Raw genomic sequence first — 27,768 nt, 5'->3', positions numbered from 1 at the left:
CTGATGAATTTGTTTGGAGAAAAATAGTAAGACTTGGTAGCTAATTAATTACACCTGAAGTGCACCTAGGTGGCTCAGTTGGTTAAACGTCTGACTTTGGCTCAGGTCATGATCTTACAGTTTGTGGGTTTGAACCCTGCATCAGGCTCTGTGCTGACAGCTCAGAGCCTGGAGCCTGCTTCAGATTCTGTGTCTCCCTTTCTCTCTGCCCCTCTCCTGCTCACATTCTGTCTGTCTCTCTCTCTCAAAAATAAATAAACATTAAAAAAAATAATAATTACACCTGAAATTTTGGGAGACTAAATCAAGATTGAATGAGATTTACTATGAACATTTTGGTAGTTGGAAATGCCTTTTAGTAAATCATACAGGAAGGAGGAAAAATGTATTGTGCAGGTGGTGAGGAGGAAAAAAAAATGATTAGATGATCTTTTAAAATTGTACATCTGATTGGCACGAAAACAGACACTCAGATCAACGTAACAGAATAGAGAACCCAGAAATGAACCCACAAACGTATGGCCAACTAATCTTTGACAAAGCAGGAAAGAATATCCAGTGGAATAAAGACAGTCTCTTCAGCAAGTGGTGCTGGGAAAACTGGACAGCGACCTGCAGAAGAATGAACCTGGACCACTTTCTTACACCATACACAAAAATAAACTCAAAATGGATGAAAGACCTAAGTGTAAGACAGGAAGCCATCAAAATCCTCGAGGAGAAAGCAGGCAAAAACCTCTTTGATCTTGGCCACAGCAACTTCTTATTCAACACATCTCCAGAGGCAAGGGAAACAAGCAAAAATGAACTATTGGGACCTCATCAAAATAAAAATCTTCTGCACAATGAAGGAAACAGTCAGCAAAACTAAAAGGCAACTGACAGAATGGCAGAAGATATTTGCAAATGACATATCAGATAAAGGGTTAGTATCCAAAATCTATAAAGAACTTATCAAACTCAACACCCAAAAAACAAATAATCCAGTGAAGAAATGGGCAAAAGACATGAATAGACACTTCTCCAAAGAAGACATCCAGATGGCCAACTGACACATGAAAAAATGCTCCACATCACTCATCATCAGAGAAATACAAATCAAAACCACAATGAGATACCACCTTACACCTGTCAGAATGGCTAACATTAACAATACAGGCAACAACAAATGTTGGCGAGGATGTGGAGAAAGAAGAACCCTTTTGCCCTGCTGTTGGGAATGCAAACTGGTGCAGCCACTCTGGAAAACAGTATGGAAGTTCCTTAAAAAATTAAAAATAGAACTGCCCTACAACCTAGCAGTTGCACTACTAGGTATTTATACAAGGGATACAAGTATGCTGTTTAAAAGGGACACATGCACCCCCATGTTTATAGCAGCATTATCAACAGTAGCCAATGTATGGAAAGAGCCCAAATATCCATCAGTGGATGACTGGATAAAGAAGATGTGGTATATATATACAATGGAGTATTACTCGGCAATCAAAAAGAGTGAAATCTTGCCATTTGCAACTACATGGATGGAACTAGAGGGTATTATGCTAAGCAAAATTAGTAAGTCAGAGAAGGAAAAATATATGACTTCACTTATATGAGGACTTTAAGACACAGAACAGATGAACATAAGGGAAGGAAGCAAAAATAATATAAAAACAGGGAGGGGGACAAACCATAAAAGACTCTTAAATATGGAGAACAAACAGAGGGTTACTGGAGGGGTTGTGAGAGGAGGGATGGGCTAAATGGGTGCGGGACATTAAGGAATCTACTCCTGAAATCATTGTTGTACTATATGCTAAATTATTTGGATGTAAATTAAAAAAATAAAATTAAAAAATAAATTGTACGTGTAATCTGTAATTTTGCTCAGAACTTCCTGATTGTTAACTACTGAGCTAGGTACCTGAGTGCCTTTGTTCGCAATTGAAGATGTGATTTGTGAATTTCTTCTTTTAGGCTTTTCAGTGTTTCTTTGCCATGATATTTGCAATTTGGTAATTAAATTTGAAACCTAATGTACACGTGCACTTGACTGACACATTTGAAAAACAAACAAAACAGCTTACAGTGCTTAAGAGGTACTTCCTCAGAATTTGCCACAGATAGGACATTTTGTGTTTGCCCTATAGTTTTCTGGAGCCAAATTGGAAGTGTGACCAGCACTTGAGCTTGGACTACTGGTGAGAAGAGTTGGCTGTGGGTGTGAAAGGCAGGAAGGAGAGAAGGTGACTTCCATAAGATTTTCAGGCCAACTAGGAGATATATTAAAAGAATGCTGGTCTGAATCCTGTAGTTGGAAGATAAAATTGAGAATCTCTAGTGAAATATGAAATTTGACTTGTTATAGTTTACAGTCCAATGGTCAAGAGAATGTTAGGGGAGGACTAAGAAGGGAATGCCTAAGAAAAAAACATCTGAGTTTAGTTAGGAAATGTAAGATTAACCTGAATGTTCAAGTGACTAGGAAATGTTTCAGTATATCAGTTTAAGTATTTTGTAGTGGTAAAAAGCATTACTTATAAAAACTACCTGTAATGGTATGAAGAAATGTAAAATGGAAGAATATAAAATATGAGTACTATAATTACAGACTACATAAAAGTATTTGGACAAATAAGGATTGTATAGTAGTATTGAAAGAAATTTTAAAAATTAGGTTAAATTAGAAAACATTTTCTCCTAAAAACACATAACTCTAGTCTGACAATGAAAAAAAATCCAGACAAATCCCAGTCGAGGGTCATTCTGTAAAATACCTGACTACTCAAAACTGTCAAGATCATCAAAAACAAGGAAAGTCTGAGAAATTATTAAAGCCAAGAGAAGCCTAGGGAGCCATGACAACTTAAATGTAATGTGATATCTTAGATGGGATCCTGGAAGAGAAAAAGGATATTATGTAAAAACTAAGGAAATCTGACTAAAATATAGACTTCAGTTAATAATAATAATAATAATAATAATAATAATAATAATAATAATATATTAATATTGGTTCATTAATTGTAGCAAATATGGCATACTAATGCTGGGTATTCATATTAGAGGAAACTGGGTGTGTAGAATATGAGAACTTTGCATTATTTGTAAATCTGAAACTATTCTGAATAAAAATCCTAAAAATAAAGTTTATTCCTAAGAAGGTAGGAAAGGGAGAAAAATACACATGAAGGCATCTATTCATCAAATGCCTGTGGATAGAAAAAAACAGTATGCCATATACATATGTATATAGTTACAAATATTTGTATACATATGGATTCCAGAGGGAAATAAAGTGAAAACCAGTTGTTTGTTTATTTATTTAGTTTTATTATTGAGAGAGAGAGAGAGACAGAGCATGAGGGGGGAAAGGGCAGAGAGAGAGGGAGACACAGAATCCAAAGTAGGCTCCAGGCTCTGAGCTGTCGGCACAGAGCCTGAGCCCAATGAGGGGCTCGAACCCACAATCTGTGAGATCATGACCTTGAGCTGAAGTTGGACGCTTTAACTGACTGAGCCACCTCGCTGCCCCTGAAAACCAGTTTTTAAAGAAGCTAGATGATGAACATTTTCCCACTCTAAAGTTTGTTGGAAGCAAGCAAGATTAATTTGATAGTTGGATTGAGGTGATTGTGGTAATACTACAGTATGAGAGAACCTGTGGGTCAAATTGGATTCTTTATTAGAAGCAACAATTGTAAAAAAAAAAAAAAAAAAAAAAAAAAAGAAAGAGAATCAACTATCATGTAGTGTTAGCCAGGGATCCAGGACCACAGTAGAATATGTAATAAATGGGACCTGTTGCTTACTGAAAAAACTTGATTCGAAATCTTTCCAATGTATAATCAAATCATTTTTGTCTAATCTGTTAAGAGTGCAGCAAAAAAAGTTAGGAAGAATTGTCTTGAGTGTAGTGCCATCTGCTGGCACTATAACCTAAATACATTTAAAAATCATTTTATAATCTTGTAATGTCTACTGGTTTTCCTTATTCATTATTCCCTTGGTTATATTTGTTTTGTTCTTGTGCTGTCTTTTTGTTATACATAATTGATACTCCTTTTTATTTTTATTTTTTTTTATTTTTTATTTTTTTTTTTTCAACGTTTATTTATTTTTGGGACAGAGAGAGACAGAGCATGAACGGGGGAGGGGCAGCGAGAGAGGGAGACACAGAATCAGAAACAGGCTCCAGGCTCTGAGCCATCAGCCCAGAGCCCGACGCGGGGCTCGAACTCACCGACCGCGAGATCGTGACCTGGCTGAAGTCGGACGCTTAACCGACTGCGCCACCCAGGCGCCCCGATACTCCTTTTTTTTTTTTTTTTTTAATTTTTTTTTTTTTTCAACGTTTATTTATTTTTGGGACAGAGAGAGACATAGCATGAACGGGGGAGGGGCAGAGAGAGAGGGAGACACAGAATCAGAAACAGGCTCCAGGCTCTGAGCTATCAGCCCAGAGCCGACGCGGGGCTCGAACTCACGGACCGCGAGATCGTGACCTGGCTGAAGTCGGACGCTTAACCGACTGCGCCACCCAGGCGCCCCAGTATACTCCTTTTTAAAAAATCCTTATGGTATCCATAGAATTTAATTCATCACTACCTCAGGTTTTAAGAAGTTCTCATGTTTGGCTTGTCAATTTTAGCTGGAACTTAAAAGTAAGTCAAGTGTGCGTGGACCTTTTTTCCTTTTATTTGTTCTTGTCAGAAACCCTTTATAGTGCTCTAATTTTATCTCTCTACATTTAATGGGATTAAATATGAGCGACTCAAAATTATATAATTAAGGGGCGCCTGGGTGGCGCAGTCGGTTAAGCGTCCGACTTCAGCCAGGTCACGATCTCGCGGTCCGTGAGTTCGAGCCCCGCGTCAGGCTCTGGGCTGATGGCTCAGAGCCTGGAGCCTGTTTCCGATTCTGTGTCTCCCTCTCTCTCTGCCCCTCCCCCGTTCATGCTCTGTCTCTCTCTGTCCCAAAAATAAATGAAACGTTGAAAAAAAAAATTAAAAAAAAAAAAAAAAAAAAAAAAAATTATATAATTAAGTACATTTCACTTCTTGATTCAGAGTCTATCCTATTAGAATGATACCTGACAGCAGACATTTACACAGTGCAAGTCACAGGCATATACTTAATCCCTGCTGGCTTGCTAATTCACCGTGTATGTGGGCTGTGCACCAAAGACATGTGCCTTGTAGGTAACGTATACTCCCTAGAATGCTGTTAAATTGATTTCTCCCTCTTTTTTGGGGGGGGGGGGTTGGAATTATGGCATCTTTTCATCTCTCTTGCTCCCTTTCTCTCTCTCCAGCAATTGTATTTTGCCCCCTTTGAATTCTCTTCATTTCCTTTGCCTATTTTGTCAAATGTGATGTTATTCATGCTTTTCTCAGAGCTTGGTATATGGCCAGAGAGTCCAGAACAGTCAGAAGAGTCCAGGGAGTGCACACACTCCCCAAGAACAGGAAGATGCATCCTTCTCTCACCAGGTGAACGATCATTCTTTCACGTTGGTATATGTATGTTTTTATGGGGAGTGTGGCTGACCTGGGAAGCCTTCATTCATGCTGCCCTGAATTCTCTGTGTGGCCCTGTTATTTTCAGACACATTTCAGTATCATCTGCCATTAAGGAAACTATATCCTTGGCTGTATTTGTTAGCATCTTTATATCAAGCATATTAGCCTTTATGTTGAAGACTGCTAATTTTTTTTAAGTTTTTTTTTTTTTGTTTGTTTGTTTTTTAAGAAAAAAAGATTATTTTGAGAGAGTGTGCATGTGCACATGAGCAGGGAAGGGGCAGAGAGAGAGGAGGTGAGAGAATCCCAAGCAGGCTCCGCACTTTCAGCATGGAGCCAGGCGTGGGGCTCGATCTCACATACCCTCATGTCCCCCACAGATGTCCCCCCTCCCACTGCCGCTTTTAAAAATGAATGTAACCTAAAGGTTTAATAAGTCTGGCATTTAAAAAAAGTTAACTAAATTGCACACAGACAGTTGGTAACTAGTAGTTGGTTATATTCCATCTGGACATGTGAATAAACGTGTATTGTGGCATCTATCATCTTGATACACAAGCCAGCATTTGCCTGTACCTGCTGTGTGAGTTTCAGTTCTGTCATGTTGATTTCTCTTTGCAGCAGTGTGCAGCAGCTGAGCTCTCCCAGCTCCTCTCATTCTTGTCTACTACGTCAGCATTAGATTGGGGAGGTGCTTTCTCATTCCAGTTCTCTTCAACAACACCAGGGTTGTAAAAACCTTTGGCTGCGAACTAGGTACTTTAAGGATCTTCATATGGCATAATTTCTTTACTCCAATACAGAAAATCACTGTGTTAGCCTTAGAAGAGATCCTGGAGGACTTGTAATCTAGTAGTTTTTAAACTTTTTTTAAAAAGCTGCTAATGTTTTTTCAATTAAAGAAATCTTATATAAAACCTCAGTATCTAAAAGGCAGGGTAGATAACAAAATGCTGTGTTTAAAGAATTGAGAGTAATGAAGCTCTTTAACACCTTGTTGTTGGTCCTTGAGGCACCTCAGAGAAACTCTGACCTGATTTTATTCATCCTTCTCTTTTTTTTTTTAAGTTTGTTGTTGTTGTTTGTTTGTTTTGTTTTGAGAGAGAGTGAGAGAGAGAGAAAGCGCTCAGGTAGGAGAGCTGGAGAGGGAGAGTGAGTATTCATCCTTCTCTTTTTACAAATAAGGGACCTGAATCCTATAGTAGTGAATTGCCTCACTGGGTGTAGCCTAGATAAGAAAATGGCAGACTTTGGATTCAGTAGCCTCCCAGTTAAGGACTTTTTCTATTACACCAAGCTGTTGCTAATGGAATTACTGCATTTCTCAGTGCTCATGATAATTGTATTCTTAATCCCCTTGACCCATTTCACTCATCCCCTCACCCACCTCCCCTCTGTAACCATCAGTTTGTTCTTAAGAGCCTGTTTTTTGGTTTGTCTCTTTCTTTGTTTCTTAAATACTACATATGAGTGAAATCACGTGATATTTATCTTTCTCTGACTTATTTCACTTAGCATTAATACCCTCTCTCCATCCATGTTGCTGCAAATGGGAAGATTTCATTCTTTTTTATGGCTAATATTCCACTGTACATATATACCACATCTTTATTCATCTATCAGTGGACACTTGGGCACTTTTATTCTTGGTGACTGAATTTTTTGGCACCCTCTTAAACTTTGCACTGCCCTTACCATGTTCTGGCCTGAGGTTGCAGTACATTGTATAGTGCTTTATGTACAGCAGGCCAAACATGCTCTGTGTTTTGTTGTCATATAAAATAAACATAATTGTATCTTGGTGCTGTGTTATATTGAGGAAGCTGACTATGCATAACAAGTTTTGTTAAATACAAAATTACAACATACTAGCTTTGAATGGGATGTAATATTCTGTAAAACTGTTTAAAATTAGGAGTGTTGACCTTTTTAGAACTATTTAAGTAGATTTACATTTTATCAGAGCTGCCCCATTGTTTCTTACTCATCTCAACATAGATGCTTAACAAGCCCTCAGCATGAAGGAGTGTAAGAAAAGATAGTATCTGAAAATAATAGAAGAGTAATCTCTGTTGGTTTGTTTCTTTACCACCTTAGAGTTTATTTGGCATGTGATGAAAGTTTGAAAATTAAAAAAAAAATTTAAATGTTTGTTTTTGAGAGAGAGAGAGCGCGCGCGTGCGCGCGCGCGCGGGAGCACAAGTGGGGGAGGGGCAGAGAGAGAGAGGGAGACACAGAATCCAAAGCAGGCTCCAGGCTCTGAACTGTCAGCACAGAACCCCATTGGGGGCTCGAATGCACAAATTGCAAGATCATGACCTGAGCTAAAGTCAGATGCTCAACTGACTGAGCCACCAACTGTGCCACCCAGCCACTCCTAAATTTTTTTTTTTAAGTTTATTTATTTTGAGAGTGAGAAAATGTGAGCAGGGAAGGGGCGGAGAAAGAGGGAGACTCTCAAGCAGGCTCTGCACAGAGCCCGATGCGGGGCTCGAATTCATGGAACAGTGAAATCATGACCTGAGCAGAAATCACAAGTTGGACACTTAACTGACTGAGCCACCCAGGTGTCCTGTGGCATGTGATGAGGGTTTTAGAGTGTTAGATATGTACAAACTTGTTGAATCACTATGTTGTACACCTGAAGGTACTGTAATACTGCATGTTCACTATACTCAACCAAATTCAGAAATAAAAAATAGAATGCTCAAGGTAGAGGTTTTGCTGGATAAAAGACAAATTGGTCTGAGAGAATGAGAGGTGAAGTTCAGAGTTCTGTGGAGCTAAAGATGAATTTCAGTTACAAATTTGTCACTCATCTCTAGTCTGGCAGCTTTTGTGTTTTGAGAGTATGTGCAGGGGTAGATCTATTTGAACATGCTTTTTCTCTGAAGAGGACATATTTCAGAATAAGGTAACAACCATTTCAATAATGAACCTTCTTCAAACAGTGCAAAACTGGTAGTAAAATATTGAAATGTTCTCTGTATCTCTTTTCTGAACTTTTGCCTTTGTGTAATTTACTCTTTAACAGGAAATCAAATCCCAAAGCCATTATAACCATGGATATGGTGAATCTCTTGGACGGAAAACTCATATTGATGATTACAGCACATGGGACATAGTGAAGGCTACACAGTAAGTTTTTTGTTATAGTTGTTTTCTTCTTTGATATCTATATTTTAAGTAAAATATGAGCCATGTATTTCTTTCTCCTTATTGATAATTCTCTATTTGGTGAGATATTGTTCTCATATTTTAGCTCTTTGTACAGATTTACCATGGCTGATTTAAAGATTTTGTCTAGGGGCGCCTGGGTGGCGCAGTCGGTTAAGCGTCCGACTTCAGCCAGGTCACGATCTCGCGGTCCGTGAGTTCGAGCCCCGCGTCGGGCTCTGGGCTGATGGCTCAGAGCCTGGAGCCTGTTTCCGATTCTGTGTCTCCCTCTCTCTCTGCCCCTCCCCCGTTCATGCTCTGTCTCTCTCTGTCCCAAAAATAAAATAAAAAAAAAAAAAAAAAAACGTTGAAAAAAAAATAAAGATTTTGTCTAGTCCAATGTCTGGGATTCCTCAGTGACAGTTTCTGTTAATTGCTTTCTGTTCCCCTCAATGGATTATACTTTCTTGTTCCTTTGCATGTCTTTTAATTTTTTTTGTTGAAAACTAGACTGTTAAAATTATATGAGGTCACAGTTCTAATATCAGATTCTCCTGGGGTTTGTTGTTATTTGTGCCATTTCTAAATTAATTCTGTAAACTATCTTTGTCATGTGTGGCCACTGAAGTGTCAGCTCAGTTAGTGGTAAGTAAATGATTGGACAGAAACTTTTTTTTTTCTTTTTTTCTTTCACCTTTATGTATTTATTTTGAGAGACAGAGACAGTGTGAATGGGGGAGGTGCAGAGAGAGAGAGAGCAGGAGAGAGAGAGTCCCAAGTAGGCTCCTCACTGTTAGCACAGAGTCTCATGTGGGGCTCAAACTCACAAAATTGTGAGATCATGACCTGAGTCAAAACTGAGAGTTGGCTGCTCAACCGACTGAGCCACCCAGGTGCCCCAGAAACTTCTTAAATCCCTAGAACCAGTAAATCCTGGTCTTTGTTGAGGGACTTTCTGTATAGTTTGGACACTCAGTACTCTTCCAGGCAGTTTTCCAATGCCTTAGCCTTCATTGTTTGCTTGCCTGGAACCTCAAAGTTAATCTGATGTGAGAGCTTAGGGTTTTCTTAGGTTTCTGTTGAATATATGCACATAACCTTATGCTTGTGCATGGCTTTCTAGATTCCCAGGAATATGTCCGAGCTTTTCAAAGCCCCTATGGATATCTCATTCCTCAGCCTTTGTTTCTTTCCTCAGATTTGTCTGTTTGCCCCAGCTGTTACACATCCTCTCAAGCAACTGTGATGTTAAAACATTGGCAGTCCCCAGACAGAAGCTTTTAATCAGTTTAAGTTAGGTTCAGTAGATAAGCCTTTCAAATGGACTCTTCTAGGGAACCACCAAACAGGTCAAACAATGACCTCTCTTGGAAGAAGGCTTTGCAAGAACTCCATCCCTGTTCTGCTTACTCTGGTACTAGTGTAAGGGAACCAGTGTGAGTTTGCTCCTTGGTGAGTCACAGATACACCAGGTGGAGCTGTCACATTAGTTAAACTTTATTTGCAGCAAATGAGGAGATCATGGGAAAAAACTTGCAAAGCTGTGACTCCCTGAGCAAGGGTGGATGGATTCCTTTTATTTAGTGTTAAGATGAATATTTAAAAAGGAGATCCTTGTCATCATATGTAGAGATGGGCATACGGTTGCACACACACACACCTTAAGGAAAAAGAAACCTGCCTGTATACACATTGTATGTTATGTAAAAGAGGCATGTGCTTGGGGTGCCTGGGTGGCTCGGTTGGGCGTCCAACTTCGGCTCACGTCATGATCTCACGGCTCGTGAGTTCGAGCCCCACCTAGGGCTCTGTGCTGACAGCTCAGAGCCTGGAGCCTGCTTTGGATTCTGTGTCTCCCTCTCTCTCTGCCCCTTCCCCACTCTGTCTCTGTCTCTCTCTCAAAAATAAATAAGCGTTAAAAAAAAAAAAAAGAGTCGTGCTCCTCCTTGGGCGGAGATTTTGGTCTTATAATGAGTAAAGGTAGTTGTCAGTCACTCTAGAGGTTATGCCACAGTCTGTGCAGGTGCGATTCAGAGGTTATGCTCAAACTGGTCTGGATGGTCTGGACTGGCTGGAGGTCCTGTCTGGGCAGTTGCTATCGCTTGAGGGGTGGTTTTGGTTTCCATTTCTGAGTTAAGAGATAAGCTGGAAAGAAGAGCTTAAGGAAAAATGTGGGATGAAGGTTGGTGAGTTCAAGCAATAAAGGTCAGGTCTTGGAGTCTAGCTGGTGATGTTGGTACCAGGAATACAAACATTTTTCTTTTTTTTTTTTTAAATTTTTTTCTTTCAACGTTTATTTATTTTTGGGACAGAGAGAGACAGAGCATGAACAGGGGAGGGGCAGAGAGAGAGGGAGACAGAATCAGAAACAGGCTCCAGGCTCCGAGCCATCAGCCCAGAGCCTGACGCGGGGCTCGAACTCACGGACCGCGAGATCGTGACCCGGCTGAAGTCGGACGCTTAACCGACTGCGCCACCCAGGCGCCCCATGGAATACAAACATTTTTCAAGGCTGCTGGGGAGCAGAGAGTCTGGGACTGGGACTCTGGGACTCTGGGAGTCTGGGACTCTGTGTTAAAATACCACAAAATTCTCTGTTCTTACCGAAATTCAGCTGTTTTTTTGACTGAATGCTCTTTGGATTGTTGAAAGCCTTTTGTTAATTTCCATAGTTCTGAAAGCGTTAATTTTGACAGTTTTTGCCATTTTTTTCATTTTTTTTGTGGAGAGACAAACTTTCAAAGGTCCTTAGTTCACTGATGTCACTCTGCCTTCTTGAATGTTATATATAGTCAAATATCAAAGCACATTGTGCCCCCTGTATTTAGCAAACCGATTACACTGTTTTACATTCATCTTTCCTTTTGAGACTCCTTCTTTTGATATCTCCTTTCTCTCATTCGTGATTAATCTGTCTCACCCAAATGCATCATTTCCATCAGCAAATATACTCCAGTATCTTTGATCTTAAGAAGAAAACAACCACCCTTTTTTATCCCTTACATACTCTTCTAACTATTCAATTTCTTGAGAAGTATATGTCTGTAATTTCTATCTTTAAAAACGTTTAAATTGTGAAACATTTCAATCCTACAGTGTAAAGTGTAGAGAAGAATATAACTGTCAGATTAAGCAGATGCTACTAACATTTTGCTGTAATTGCTACAGGTTGCTCAGTGTACTACTCTCTTCCTTCTCCTCAAGGGAACCTCTCTTGAAAGTGCTGTGAATTATTCTCACGAACATTCTTGTACATTTATTTCTACAAACATCTATAAAAAATATGCTATTGTAATATATACCTAAAATTTATATAAATTGTATGCTATTCTTTTTTTTTTTTAAGCTTATTTATGTATTTTGGGAGGGGAGGAGCAGAGAGAGAGGGAGAGAGAGAAACCCAAACAGGCTCCATGCTGTTGGCACAGACGCTGATGGAGGGCTCAAACCCACGAACCGTGAGATCATGACCTGAGCCAAAACCAAGAGTCAGTTGCTTAACCGACTGAGCCACCCAGGTGCCCCTAATTGTATTCTATTTTACATATCATTTTGCAGCTTTTTTTTTTTAATTAAAAAAGCTGTATACCTTTAGCGATTTATCAGTATTGATAAAGACCTAATTTATTTTGCTTTGTTGTTTTTTGAGAGAGAGAGAGAGAGCAAGAGAGGGACAGAGGGAGAGAGGGAATCTTAAGCAAGGCTCTGTGCTGAGTGCAGAACCTGGTCTGGGTCTCGATCTCCTGGCCATGAGATCATGACCTGAGCTGAAATCAAGAGATGGCCGCTTAGCCAACTGAGCCACCCAGGTGCCCCAAGGACCTAATTTATTGTTTAACTGCTTTGTCTTATTCTATCATTCTACTTACTGAAGGATACTTACAACTGCTTCTACAGTACTTTGTTAGTATTACAAACATTGCATCAATGAATATCCTTCTTCCTGTTTTCCTGAATACATAAATAAGAGTTCTAGGGTAGAAAAATCAAGTGGAATTTCTGGCTTCTTCAGTATGTTCCTTCAACCTTACCAACTATTGCCAAATTGATTTCCAAAGTGGCTGTGCCAATTTGTACTTTAACCTGCAGCAAATGCGTTCTTCTTTGACTACTTCTTGCCAAATCCTAGTTTTGTCACACGAATAATTGTTGTCAGTTTAATGGTTGTGAAATGGTTTTCTGGGGGTTTTTTTGTTTTTATTTAAAGAAAAAATTTTTTTAATGTTTATTTATTTTTGAGAGAGAGAGGCAGAATGCCAGTGGGGTGGGGCAGAGAGAGAGGGAGGCACAGAATCCGAAGCAGGCTCCAAGCTGTCAGCACAGAGCCTGACAGGGCTCAAACTCACGAGCTGTGAGATCATGACCTGAGCCGAAGTCAGATGCTCAACTAACTGAGCCACCTAGGTGCCCTGGTTTTCTGTTTTGATTGGCCTTTCTCTGATAACAAATAGTGTTGAATATATTTCCTATGTTTATTAGCCGTTTGGATTTCTTCCTGTGCAAACACGTTAAATCTTTTACCCATTTTGAGTTCTTATGTCTTTTTTGTAATTGATTTGTAAAAGTTCTGTATGTATTTTGATGGGAGTCCACAAGAAGTTAGTGGAATATGTGTCCCCTTAGTGCCCTTCAAAGTCCTATTTTGCTGCTGTGCTAGCCCCTTCACACCTCCCAGACATGCAGCTCACCATTCAGTACTCCTCTCCAGTGTGTACAAACTTCAGTTTTTTTTCTGAAACAATGTGGTAGAAGTTCTCCTCTGGAAACCTGGATTTCCACAAGGCTCTCTCATCTGTAGGAGGTTGTCTAAGACAGTGTTGTCCAGGGTTCCCAGACCATTGCCAAGAAGGACTGTAACCAGGTCATGGGCCACTGCAGGATCCGTGGCTGGGGCACTGAGGTCTGTATGCCTATTACCCAGCACATGGATGGATGAGACTTCTCATCTCCCTTTTAGTGTGGTACTGGATCCCATAACTGCCGCAGAGGCACTTTTGTCCATGAGTAGATGCCAAATTATTGTTGGAAGGGGGACAAAATGATGAATGTCTTATACTACCCTGATGCTGACATCAGTCTGGTCCGTTTCATCTTGTATAATATATATTGTTTTAATCATTTCTTAGTCTTCACAATTGACCTAGCTATTTTGGCCTTTTACTCTCACAAATGAATTTTATTTATTTTATTTATTTTAATGTTTATTTTTGAGAGAGAGAGAAGCAAACAGACATAGAGTGCAAGTGGGGAAGGGGCAGAGAGAGGGGGAGACACAATCTGAAGCAGGCTCTAAACTCTGAGCTGTCCAGCACAGAGCCCAATGTGGGGCCTGAACTCACGGACCGCGAGATCATGACCTGAGCTGAAGTTAGACACTTAACTGACTGAGCCACCCAGGCACCCCCACAAATGAAATTTAGGTTCTACTTGAGAAATTCATGAGATACTCATTTGGGATTTTAATTAGAATTTCATTGAATTTGTAGATTAATATGGGGGAAATTGGTGTATATATTTGTCATAAGTGTTATTTATAGCGAGAGCAGTGTAATTAAATGTGCTTTCTCATTATTTTAAATGATTTAACATTTCATATTATAATGATATTGGAATCTGATCCTAAATATATTTTACTTGGATACTTTGTTTTAATGAATTTTTTTTTTTCTGAAAAAAGATAACCTCACAAAGATACATAATTTCCTGATGGAAGAATTATAGTCTATGCTACATTGACTAAGTCACAGTAATTACTTTTTCAGTATTATTCACTAAGCAAATATTTTACTGACTTTTAACCTGAAATACCCATTTTTAATGACAGTTCTTGCAACCTATTCAGGTTCTGGCATTTTTACAATGACAATAAATGGGTTTATACGTATATGTTAGAGAATTATGTCAAAAATTTTAGCATATCCACATGAGGAAGTTTTCATAGGTGATATATTTAGATCTTTCAGAAACTATATTATGTAATGATGCAAACATTTTCAACTATACAGTTTTTAAAAACTGTTCTCTTTATAGCAAGTTTTCTTCTAAAGTAGAATTAGTTATTTTCTCACTGTGTCTAAAATACCCTTTTGCCTTGAAGAGGAACAGACTAAATATCTTTATCCATTTTAAGCATATATGGTTGATAGTATACTGTGCATTCATTTGCTGTCACTACCCCTCTCAGCCTCCCCCCCCCCCCCGCCGCCAAGCCAGTACATTTGAAATACTTTTCTTTTTTGTTAGAGGGAAAATGCAGTTCACTTCTTTGTATGGTTAAGAAGATTTTCGGGTCATCTGGTTGGCTCAGTTGGAGAAATGTGTGACTCATGATCTCCGAGTCATGAGTTTGAGCCCCACATTGGGTGTAGCAATTACTTACATACATACATACAGTAGAAAAACAAAGATTTTCGTGGTCACTTATCTCATTTAAAATGTGAGGTAGATTCTGCTCTTCAAGGTAATGTGTCTAGTTTACTTAACTAAGCACTTGTAGGCAGTTTTCTGAAAAAGAACAAAGAGCTTAAGATACCACTATCATCTCTGAATTGTGAAACTCTTGCTCTTCCCTTTGGTTGATAACGTTGTGCACGTGTGTGTGCACATGTACATATACGGTACAGAGCCAGTGAGGGCAGCAATGTGAAGGCTCTGTTAAATATTAGTGAAGCTTGATTAATTACCTATGGCATTAATATAGTTAGACATTTTAGTGTTTCTAGTGCCCCATTATTGCGCTACCCCTCCCCCAACCTCACCCTGTGGTGTGCCTTCCCCATTTTGGAGACCACTCTAAGAAATACAACTATAGTCAAAGCTCGTTTAAATTTGTTTTTGTGTCTCATATTTCCAAGGACGTGATATTTTGTTTAGAATAAAGCTGGTGGTTCTTGAGGCTCCATGGTGGATTCTTGGTAGTTTATTGTACTGTGTTCTCCATTTTTGCTTATGCTTAAAATTTTCCATAATAAAAAGTTTAAAAACTATGTAGCCAAACAGTATTCAAAAGCTGAAAGGTGGGGTAGGATCAGTCTCTCTGCAAGTGCCTATCTTCTTTATCAAATAAAAACATCTTTCCTAGATTTCTCCCAGTGTACTTTGTCTTATGTCTCAGTGGCTTGAACTCGCTGGACTCTTTCCCTACCCACCCTACTTCCTGTCCCCACATGTCCTCTGTCCTCTTTTATTTGCCCTAAGGAATATCAAAGCTAAATTTGTAAACAAAGAATCCTGAGGCTTGTGAAATATCCTTTCTTCTTTTTGTTCTTTTAAATCATTGATGCTTTTTGTTACTGCTTTTTTGTGATTTAATATTTTTTTTTATTTAAAAAAAATTTTTTTTAACATTTATTTATTTTTGAGACAGAGAGAGACAGAGCATGAACAGGGGAGGGTCAGAGAGAGAGGGAGACCCAGAATCCGAAGCAGGCCCCAGGCTTCGAGCGGTCAGCACAGAGCCTGACGCGGGGCTCGAACTCACGGACTGTGAGATCATGACCTGAGCTGAAGTCAGACGCTTAACCGACTGAGCCACCCAGGCGCCCCTGTATTTTTTAATATAATTGTCTGTATTTTTATAAGCAGCCTTAAGTGTTTTATAGACTAAGAGGTGATATTGATAAAAACAAGCAATCACTAGACATTTTATTTCTGGTATCCTTTTCTCTTCCAATTGATGAGATATTGCATTCTTATAGATGAGACATTTAAAACTGAAAATGTTGCTAACTGGATTAGGAAAAACTGTTGGAATATTGATATTTTTGAAGTAACATTTTACATTGAGAAATCCATTTTAATTTCCAGGTATCATAATAGAGCATTATTTTCTTCTGGAAATGTTACTTTCAACTTTACATTTGTTGTGAAATAGTAGTAACAATCTAATATTTTTTTCTTTTCAAGATATGGAATATATGAACGCTGCCGAGAATTGGTGGAAGCAGGTTATGATGTACGGCAACCAGACAAAGAAAATGTTACACTCCTCCATTGGGCTGCCATCAATAACAGAATAGATTTAGTCAAGTATGTATTTTTTGTATTTTAAAGTAATTATTTATTATAAAATTATTCTAAATTATAAAAATTAGTAATTTCTAAAATTCATTGCTTTTACTTTTTATTTTTTTAATGCTTATTTATTTTGAGAGAGAGAGAGAGTGTGAGTGCAAGCATGGGAGGGGCAGTGAGAGAGAGGGACAGAGAGAGAATCCCAAGCAGGCTCCTCTGATGTCAGTATGGAGCCCGGCACAGGGCTCGAACTCCTGAATTGTGAGATCATGACCTGAGCCAAAATCAAGAGTCGGATGTTTAATCAACTGAGCCACCCAGGCACCCCCCCCCCCCCTTGTTTTTAAAATGTAGATTCTATGTACCTTTTTTTCCTGAAAAAAAATAGTTTTTAACATACATCAAACACTTATTTGTACAAGGTGCTGTGCTGAGTGCTTTTCCATGTATATTTCCTTTAATCTTAATTCTTGAAATAACCCTATGTGAAAACTAACAACTTGCACTGTTGTCTTGATGTGGAAACTGGAGCATATAAATAGGTTAAATAGGTTACTAATGACATGCAGCTAATAAGTTGGAATCAGGAAATCAACAATCTAACTTGCAGCTCACGTTCTAAATGTGAATTCTTTGGGAAAAAGCTACAAAAGAAAAGGGAGCAGTCACAAAGATAGTAGGTAATAATAATCTAATTTAACTATTCATGCCAGCGTAAGTAATGAATATTTACTAAGTATAACTGGTTTTTATTACTTACTGTTAATCTGCTTTTTTAGTTTTAATAAGAGGCAGTTAGATAAGCAAGAGGTTAATAGAAAATCTTTTTAGTGAATCTAGTTTAGTAGTCTCCGACAATTTGGACATAAGTTCTTTAGATAAAGATATGAATCTGAAGTAAACCAGTTGCAGATGTGCAGTTATGTACAGCACACAGAGTCCAGAGACAAATAGGATATTAATGCCAGGTAAAAGAATTTTCCATTTTGAGTATGAAAGAAAGGATAAGCAAGTAATAACGAAAGCGTTGAACTTGAATCACTTTCTTCCAGAGAGCATATCTCTATTTTATTTGTTCCTTTTGTATTCTTGTATATCTCATCTTCCCTCTGCCTTCGATATGGGTCTCCTGATACCTAATTCTGTTTTTGTTTGTCAGAAAATGTTTTTATTGCATCTTTATTTGTGAAGGAAATTTTCCATATGTATAGAAATCTAGGTTGGCAGTTTTTGTTTTATTTTTGTGTTTTACTCATTGAAAATATCATTCCACTATTTTCTGGCTTCTGTTACTATTGAGAAATCAGGCTAACTATTGTGCTTTTGTGGGCTTTTTTTTTTTTTTTTTTCCTTTTCTTCCCTTGGCTGCTTTTAAGTTTTTTCTCTTTGTTTCTGGTATTCTGCAGTTTCATGATGATCTAACTAAGTGTGGATTTCTTTTTATTTACCCTGAATGAAATTGCAATGAATTCTTGATACTTCAGATTGACGTTTTCATCAGTTCTAGAAAAATCCCAGCTATTATATCTTCAAATATTGCTTCCATCCCATTCTTTTTTTGCTCTCCTTCTGGAACTCCAGTTAAACATATGTGTGACCTTTTCATTGTATGCTCTGTGTCTTTTATCCTCTTTTCTGTGTGTACTGTCCTCTGGTGTGCTTCATTCTGGAAACTTCTTACTTACCTTCCAGTTCATTTATTCTCTGTGTGTAATTTGCTGTTAAATCTATTCAGTGTGTTCTTAATTTTATTTTTCAGTTCTAGCATTTTCGTCATTTTATTTTTTAAGCCTGTATTACTGAAATCATTTGTGGCTGAAATTTTCAATCTTGTATTCTTGAACATCGTAAATAATTATTTTATAATCTGTGAGAAGATAGCATTTGTAGTTTGTGTGGGTCTGTATCTGTTAATGTTGTTTCTTCATGTGCTGATTGTCTTTAAATATGTACCACACAATGTGTTTGAAAAATTATTTGTTGAATAATTTGAGGCCTAAAATGAGATTTCCATTTGTTTCTGCTAGGCACACCTTTAATTTAATTTCAAGGCTTTAGATTTTCTGGATCACCCACGTGGCTAAACACAGGCTATAGCCAGATTTATTTCTGGTTTATAATTACTGCTACAGTGCAGCTTTTTGGGGTCCCAGCCCTTGTTTTGTTTTGCTTTTGTCTGCTTAGCTTGCTTCTTGGCCAGCTCTTCTGCATCAGCAGATTGTCTCCAGGGCAGATGGTGCCCAAGTAGCTTTCTAACTTCGAATTTTAACGTCTCCTGACTTTTGGCCTGGTTAATGCTCTTAATCTTGTTAGGTTTTACTCTTTAGGAAATGTTTCTTATATTTCATTGAACTTTTTTAGTTTAATGGGAGGGTTGATTCAAATTATCTAGCCTTCTAAACCTCTGTTTGTTTTTTTGGTTAATGTTATTTAAGTCAAAGTAGCGTATAAAGAATTTGAAAACTCAAATAGTACTTAAAGTCTTACAGTAGGAAATAGTCACTCCCCACCACCTGGGTCCTGTAGCCCAGAAATAACTATTTTCAGTACTTGAGCTGTTTCTTTCAGTATATATGCTTTATTTTATATATTTATGTTGCTACTTTTATCTAGAAATCTATTTTCTTTACAAAAATGACAGTACTTTTTCTGCTTTTTCATTTAATATATATATCTTCAAGATTTCTCATTGTCAGTACAAATAGAGCTGCATCATTCTTTTTAAACAGCTGTACAGTGTTCATTTATATGGATTTAATGTATTTCATGGTTTTCCTGTTGATGGATGTTTGGATTGATTTTGATGTTTCTACCATTACAGCCAGTGTTCTGATTGCTAATCTTGGTCATATATCATTTTGTTTATTTTTATATATATCTGTAATATTTATAGGAGAAAAAAAAGAAGAATTTTGATTTTTTTTTTATGTTTATTTATTTGAGATAGACGGGGAGAGACTGCATGCAGGGGAGGAGCAGAGAACGAGAGAGAGAAAGAAAGAGAGAGAGAGAGAGAGAGAGAGAGAGAGAATCCCAAGTAGGCTGTGCATTGTCAGTGCAAAGCCTGACACGGGGGTTGATCTCATGACCCTGAGATCATGACCTGAGCTGAAATAAAGGGTCAGACGCTTAACTGACTGAGACACTCAGGTGCCTCAGATTTTGAATTTTAATAAATATTGCCCACTTTTATGCTGTTATTTCTTGATTTATCAATTATTATATATTTTGACTTTCTATTTTAGGATAACTAGATGTCCTAGAGCTCCTCACCACTAATCATTCTTCCATCCTCTATTTTAGTATTAGTTAAGTCACTGTGCATAGTGTAAGTTGTGAGAATGTAAATTCTCACTGCTAAGCTCAGAAGTGTTCTATGATTATTTGTTCTTTCCTTGCAGAATGTTGATTTTTGTCTGAAGCAGCAGTTACTTCATTTTATTTTCTTCATTTGTTTAATTTTCTGTATATTGTAAGTAATCCTTCTCGTATCCCATACTATTACAACCGTAAAACCCCTCTATCTGCCAACAGCATCACCTAATTTATCTGTTCCATTTTTGGAGTTGGGAGGGGGAGGAAATCATTCCTGGAATTCTCCACTTTTTTGCTCCAACCCAGATTATTTGCTCTTTAGAACTAACATACAGCCATTATCTTAAGACTTTGCTTTGCCATTATTCTGGGAAATCCTTTTGCTCCAATGTTGGTTTCAGTTTCCTGGATCTCCGTTTTTTTGTCTCTTTTGGGTTGCTCCCTGATTTTAGTAGAGCACAATTTCTGATAGCTTTCTGAGAGAGACAGCACTTGGGAGGTAAATGATTTGAAGTTACAATTATTTCTGTCCTTACACCTTATTGGTTGTTCGGCTGAGCATGGACTTATAGATTAAAAGTAGTTTTCTTAGAATTTTGAAGCATTACTTCATCATTTTCTTAATTCATATGTTACAATTGAGATTCTGTTGGTCAAAAAATTCACAGTTGTCTTACGTGTAAAAATAAAGTCTGAAGTGAGAAATATAGACAAAAAGTCTTGATGCTGCCTGCCTTACAAGTGTTCCAAGCCACTTGTGGAATAGTGAGGTTATAGAGTAGTCAGTAGTTGTAGAGTGGGTTAATAATTAGTATCTGTGTGTATTATATCTTCAGGTGGGTAAACTTAATTTTTTATAGTGCATAATCTAGCAAGTTACTTTCCTAAAACAAACATGGTGAGTAAAGGCAGTTTTCGATAACAACTGGTATTTATATCCTCAAGATTACTTTTTACTACCGATCTGGAATTATACCCCCACTTAAAAACTACAGCCTATTCCTACCACAACAAATAGCATGAGCATCATATTTGCCTAGGGTCCTTGTACACATAGGTCTTATGGGAGTGGCTTGCGGTTGTTCAGATGTATACAGCACACATAGTGGTTTGTATTGCATCTTGGGGAATTCATTGCTTTTATAATAAGAGCAGGCTTGCTCTTTGTTCCAGAGGGAGACATTACCTCATCTCTCAAAGTTGCTGGATACAGACACAACTCTGAGAAATGACCTGTGTAGAAGTGGTCAGGGCCTTGTATTCTTCATTTATACCTAGCAAGGCATATGGAAACATGAGAGACCCATGGAGAAATGTCTCTCTTAACAGTTATGTTTCATTAGCATGTATTTAACTACAAAGTAGTCGGGACACTTTCATGATAATAAGGAATAAAATAAGTATAATGTGGAAAGGAGGAGACGTTCACCTTAGCCTGGATTTTCTATAGTTCCAATGTTTTCAAGCGAAAGTCTTTATTTCTCAGCTTTAACCTAATGTAATAAAATGGAAAGGATTAGCTCAAGCTCTTGTGTTCAACAGTCTCTTGTTACCTTAAGATTCTTCGTTAAGAGTAATAATAATACTTGTAAATAATACTTGATTATTATAAATAGTCAAGTAAGTAATACTTGAGTTCAAGTCAAAGCTTTATTAAGGAACATGGGGCTTTATTAAAAAATATAGGGTTCACAATTTTTTGAGAATACATTGTATGTGTGGCTTATTCTTCTTCCCTGGGAACATGTACTTTTTTTTCTTTATCCTTGGCTTTGTGAAAATTCACATTATTGTGCATTTTATTTATTTATTTATTTACGCATTTACTTACTCACTTTATATCTAATTTATGGCCATTAAGTGGCCACTTTTAATCTGGAAACTTGCCTTTTTGGTTTAGGGAGGTATTCTTGCATGGTGCCCTCAAGAGTGCCTTTCATTTTCTCTGTCCCCCCCCCCCCCCCCCGCCCCCCAGGAACTTTTATTGTCAGATAATGGAACCAACCAGATTGATTTCTTTTTACCATTTATCCCAAATACTTTTTATCTCCCAGTATAGCCATTGTACTTTGGGGAGATTTTCTTAATTTATATAATTTATCTTCTAATCCTTTCTTTGAATTTGTAATTTTACCAATTGCATTTTCAATTTGCAAGTGTTTTTTTTTTTTTTTTTTTTTTGATCTCTGTCTCCTCCTCCCCTTTTAAAAAAATATTTTGTTCTTCATATCATGAGTATATCATCTTCTCTTATTTTTGGAGGATGTTAGTTGTAATTTTTTGTTTTTTAAGTTTTGCTTTATGTTATCTGTTTATTTTAGGCTTCTATTTATTTGGTCTCCTTCCATATTTGCAACTTTCCTCAATTATCTAATCATATTTAGGAGAGACATAACAAAGCTGATTGGAAATTGTAGAACTTAGATCACAACAGGTACCTCTCAAATGTCTACTTCTAGAAGTTTTTCTCTGGCATTGTTCAGTGTCTCTTAGAGAAGAATCTTCTAATCTCTTTGTAGGAGGAGCTGAGTATCTATCTCTGTCTGCCAGCTGAACTGAGCAAGGAAAGGGGTTTGGGGTTGTAGTTGTTGTTTAGCATGTAAACTTTCATTGAATTGCTATGTTTTCAGTATAGTGTCTCATATGGTTCTCTGATTTAATTCCCTGAGTCTCAGATTTCTCTGATGAAGGTGCTCTGAATATACTTTTCAGCAAATGCTGAGTGGTTGAGTGTTAAAATCAATATGAGCCTGAGGCTGAAGCCAGAAGTCATCATCATACAATGAAATTTAGAGATGTAAGAATGAATCTGAACTTTTTTAAGAGTTTGAGGTATTATTACAGTAATTTTGAAATTTTGAGGAGTCACATTTTGAAATTCAACATTACAGTGCACAAAGAAGTACTTACCTAGCACTGTCAGCTGCTTGTTTCCATCCATGTCACTAAAATGCCTGTTTGTGGTGCTAAATACTTAACTTTTGGCAAGAATGTAAGTTACAAAACAATTTTTTCAGTAACTTTTATTAACTTACAGCCAGTGTTTTTGTTTAGAGTCTAGTTTCTTTACATTCTACAGAGGTAACAGTTACCTTTAATCCCTTAGTCTTTCCAGGGTTTTATAAACTCTGGATTGCTTCTCATTGGTGTTCCCTCTGGAGACATTTGAGTTTTAGCTCTTTACTTTTCATCTTTCAAATACTTGTTGATATCTCTTGTTCATTGATGGTCCTATCTCAAAACCTAGGGATCATTAGTTAATACCTGCAGGAACATTCCTTGGTAACCTTCTTGTAGTATACAGGAGGCTTAAGTTTAAAAGTAAGAATTAAATGATCTTCTCAGAATTTTGTAGTTTTGAACTAGGGTCTAATAGCTATAAAGAATAACATGTTATAAAAATTTGGTACTTCTCTTCCAGTAGTTTACAATGAAAAGGCAATAAAAGTTATTCTTCTTTAGCATACAGAAAAAAAAAAAAAAAGTTGTACTTTAGAACCAGTCTGGAAATCACTCATTGCCATAGCCCTAGCAAGGATTTGAAATGTGAGTAAAAATAACTCTCATGAACAAATACATTGACTATAGAGAACATAATATAAAATTGCCTTAAAAAACATCCCAGCTCTTACCAAAGCTGTTCTTTGGCCAAGCTATATTTCTCTTTGGGCTCAGAAAATCATTTTCAGCTATTATATAGTTTAAACTTAAGAAACAGTTTAGGAATAGTTACATGTTTGTATTCAGACTAATGTCTGATGTTTTGGACTGGAAATATTTTAGTCTGGAAATATTTTGTTAAGTTACTTAAACTATTTAAGAAGATACGGTAGAGTTGGGCCCTTTATTGTGTAATGTTTTAAAAACACCAGTTTAACAAATACATAAAGCAATAAATTTCTGAATCAAACATATGAGTATATTAAATGTTTAAAACTGTGTACATTAAAAGTGAATGTGTTAGTGAGCTAAAGCAGTAATCACTTAGAACAGTTTAAGAATCTCAGTAATATCCACACATCAAGTATTTGACATCAGAGGTGTGAAATCACTTATATTCAAGATTCATTGTATTGATCAGTTCAAAGTAAGCATTATGATAAGCAGCTAAGTCCTGTTCATTTCAGAAGATATCAAGATGTTATAATGTTAATATATTAAGCAGTGAGTTGCTTTTTTTTTTTTTAAAGCAACATACCTTTAAAGGCATAACAAGGCATTCTAAAGAACCTCTATGTTATACTTACAATTTATAAAATTCTTGCACATAAATTGTTTGATTTAATCTACAGTAATTTTGTGAGGAAAGTAAAGCTCTAAAAGCTGAGCCTCTACCAATGGTAGACTAAGTGGCCTGTTCTACAACTTTTCTGTGCTGTTGCTCTTTGATCCAAGTCTTAATGGTTCTCTCACCACCTTCTTTTTTTATAGAATTGTTATTTGGTATTGCTGTTCTTTTTTGTAACTTTAAAAAAATTATTTTCCTTTTGCTTCTAGAACAAAAGAGAGTGATGTGTTTGATATAAATTCTACTAAGTATATTTTTTAAAGATCACAAAAGATTGTTTATCATAGAGACATAAACTAGCATGAGATCTACAATGGAAAACATTTTTTTCTTTATTTTTTACATAATTTCATAAAATTGAAAATGCAAGTTGTCTAAATTATTTAAAATTTTGTCTTATAGATACTATATTTCGAAAGGTGCTATTGTGGATCAACTTGGAGGAGACCTAAATTCAACTCCATTGCACTGGGCCACAAGGTTTAAATTTGCTTCTGGATTATTTTTTTCCTTTGGTTTCTTTTTTAGTCTATAACTAAACAATTTTATTTTTTTAATGATATGCTAAAATGAATGGGAGAACTTAAAGTAATAGTTAATACCAACAGTGTACTAACGTATTGCCGTATGGTGTTACGTGCATTGGCAGCAGTTTATTGTCCCAGAATGTTTAGGGAATTCACCATGCTGATGTTAATCCAGTTAGGTTAAGACTGAGTTAAACTTTGAGTTTGTAAATGTAATATTATGCAGCCTCTGTATATTTACAATTAAAGAAGTTGCCCAGTTTCTGAGATAATTAAGATAATATTTGAATAGGATTAATAGAATATAGTAACTATTTATTACATATTTAAAGAAGTTATAAGTATCTCTAAAATTTAAAAGACTTATTTCAGTTGAGACTTAAAAACCTTAAAATCCTAAGTATGTCTTGACATATGCCTATTTTAAAAAACTTTTTAAACATTTGTATAATCTTTTCCACCATTACCCTATTTAAAAAAAGATCTTCCCGGAGATCTTGTTTGAAATAACTTTATATATTTAAGTGTTTATTCTTTTATGTTTTAGACAAGGCCATCTATCTATGGTTGTGCAACTAATGAAATATGGTGCAGATCCTTCACTAATTGATGGAGAAGGATGTAGCTGTATTCATCTGGCTGCTCAGTTTGGACATACCTCAATTGTTGCTTATCTCATAGCAAAAGGACAGGTAAAAAAATTACAATGGTGTGGATTTTAATCAGATGTTCTTCATGGTTTATTTTGAATAGTACTCTCTGATGGATGACAGTGAATAAATATATAGTTAGTTTCATATTGAGGTAGTAAATGTAGTTAAGTTGAAAATAAGAAAGATAATCAAGAACCAGATAATGATCTATTAAATTGCATTTTTTATTTCTGAGAATGATAGAGATGAATCCTGGAAAGTAAGAAAATTTAAGTATCTATTTTTTCCCTTAATTACATCTTTTGAATATATCCTCTGAATTCATTTAAACTTTTTTGAACATATTTTACTGGTTATTTTCTCTATTAGGTACCTCTTGGAGAAGGGGATAAATTGTTTAGGATCAGTTTCTTGGTTTCTGCTGTGTAAAATAATGCTGCTTCATACATGTCAGAAAACTTCTCATGATTTAAGGGGTTCTTCCTGACTTTTTGAGTGTGTACTGACTATAATCGCATTAAATAGGTACCAGTTTATATATACCATGTTTTTGTGATAAGTGTATTTCATTAAAATTAATGTTTCTCAGTTTTTGTTTCATGTATTTTCTCTGGTCATACTTAAATATTAGTTTTATAGCTAAGGATCTCATCATAAGAGTAAGACAAATGATTTTACTTCAATGCTATTAACATTTATTTTAGATTAAAATTTTTATGCAGATTCACAATTTGAATAGCATTTATCTTATGAATTCTTTTAAGATATTTGTTGTTGGCAGTGCCAAGCACTGACCCTTGTGTGTTGTGCTTATAGCTTAAGGAAAGAGGTGTAGACCGGCTACTTGCTAGTAGGGGAAGGGTTTCTGTTATGGTATTGACAGACTACCCACAAAAGCGGTTCTGACAGCTTTAGAACAATATCAGCTATTCCTTGGGTTGACTGGTCTTGGCTTGGTGGTTCTTTGCCTTGTGATAATGGCTGGGGCTACAGTTGTCTGGGGGCTTAACTGAGATGGAGGATGGCTCATTCACATACCTTGTATCTTAATAGGAATGGCTAAAAGGCTGGGTCCAGGTGGAATGCTGAGATGACTAGTCCTCTCTCTTTTTCTCCATGCAGTCTCAGAATTCTCTGTCCATAGCACCCTCCACGTAGTCTTTCTAGCAGGGCAACTAGACTTCTTGTGTGTTGGGAGCTCCCAAAAGAACAGAAGCAGCTCTGCCTCTTTTAAGTCTTAAGTCTTGAACTGACACAGCAACATTTGTGCTCCATTCTGTCGGTTAATGCAAGTAACAGGGCCAGTCCATGTTCATTGGGGGGACACGTGGATGTGAATACCAGCAGGTGAAGTTTATTGGGGGCCATCTTTGGATACCAGCTGCCACAGGAGATTACTTTTGTTCTCCCAGAGTTCCTTCTAGGCTGGGGTTTGGAGCAACAAATGGTGCTATAACCCATGATAGTGTTGTTAGTGGCTTTTTATTTTGCAGGTATAAATTTATATTCGCTTTTTTTCCTTTTGTTTTTTTAACTGGGTAAGAAAAGTGGTATAAATTTTTTTTAGTCTTTTTGTTAGCATATTGATTTTGGGTTTTGGATGTTTTAATAATCTTTTTTTTTTTTTCAACGTGTTTTATTTATTTTTGGGACAGAGAGAGACAGAGCATGAAAGGGGGAGGGGCAGAGAGAGAGGGAGACACAGAATCGGAAACAGGCTCCAGGCTCCGAGCCATCAGCCCGGAGCCCAACGCGGGGCTCGAACTCACGGACCCCGAGATCGTGACCTGGCTGAAGTCGGACGCTTAACCGACTGCACCACCCAGGCGCCCCTTTTAATAATCTTTTTAATTCTGGCATAGGATATTGGCTATAAAATTCTCGGGGCAGGGATTTCTACCTGTTACAGTACCTTTTGTATATAATAAATGCATGATGATAACAAATGGCAGTTTGTTTTCTTTTTCATGAGTAATTTTTTTGCTACAAAAGTAACACACTTACTGTAAAATATTCAAACATAAGAGCAGAGTATGACTTAGAAAATGAAACCCCACGTCTTCCCTTACCCGCATCCCAAACTGAGATCACTTTCTTTTAATTGTTTAGTATATTTTTCCAGAATTTTTTTCCATCTATACACTAATTATAAAAGTAAACTTCTGTAGTGTTCATTACATCATACTTTGGGGTCCAAAGTCCTTCTTTGGCCTACAGAACCATGGGTTCTCCAGCCCATCTTTTGTCATTTCCCCTCACTCACTCTGCTCTGACACACCAGTCTTCCTCCTGTTCCTTGAGCAGCTCTGCTA

At 37.0% G+C, this 27,768-nt stretch overlaps 1 protein-coding gene across 5 annotated transcripts in view; it reads left to right on the top strand.

The window, feature by feature from the left end:
- Window positions 1-27,768, top strand: part of ZDHHC17 (zDHHC palmitoyltransferase 17) — a 109,456-nt gene that overhangs the window by 17,188 nt on the left and 64,500 nt on the right. For 3 of the 5 annotated variants that reach the window (XM_086712782.1, XM_086712777.1, XM_086712779.1), the window contains exons 2-6: window positions 5,379-5,474; window positions 8,539-8,642; window positions 16,566-16,688; window positions 24,679-24,756; window positions 25,351-25,495. In XM_086712782.1, the coding sequence (XP_086568908.1) occupies window positions 5,379-5,474; window positions 8,539-8,642; window positions 16,566-16,688; window positions 24,679-24,756; window positions 25,351-25,495 (546 nt within the window). The remainder of the gene's footprint in view (window positions 1-5,378; window positions 5,475-8,538; window positions 8,643-16,565; window positions 16,689-24,678; window positions 24,757-25,350; window positions 25,496-27,768) is intronic. The other 2 variants (XM_086712781.1, XM_086712778.1) reach the window with 1 other exon arrangement.

This window comes from Puma concolor, chromosome B4 (genome assembly GCF_028749965.1).
Source record: "Puma concolor isolate L17-30 chromosome B4, mPumCon1.1.hap2, whole genome shotgun sequence".
Classification (NCBI taxonomy): Eukaryota; Metazoa; Chordata; class Mammalia; order Carnivora; family Felidae; genus Puma; species Puma concolor.
Note: the sequence above shows the minus strand (reverse complement) of the source record. Positions and strands in the feature narration are given on the sequence as shown.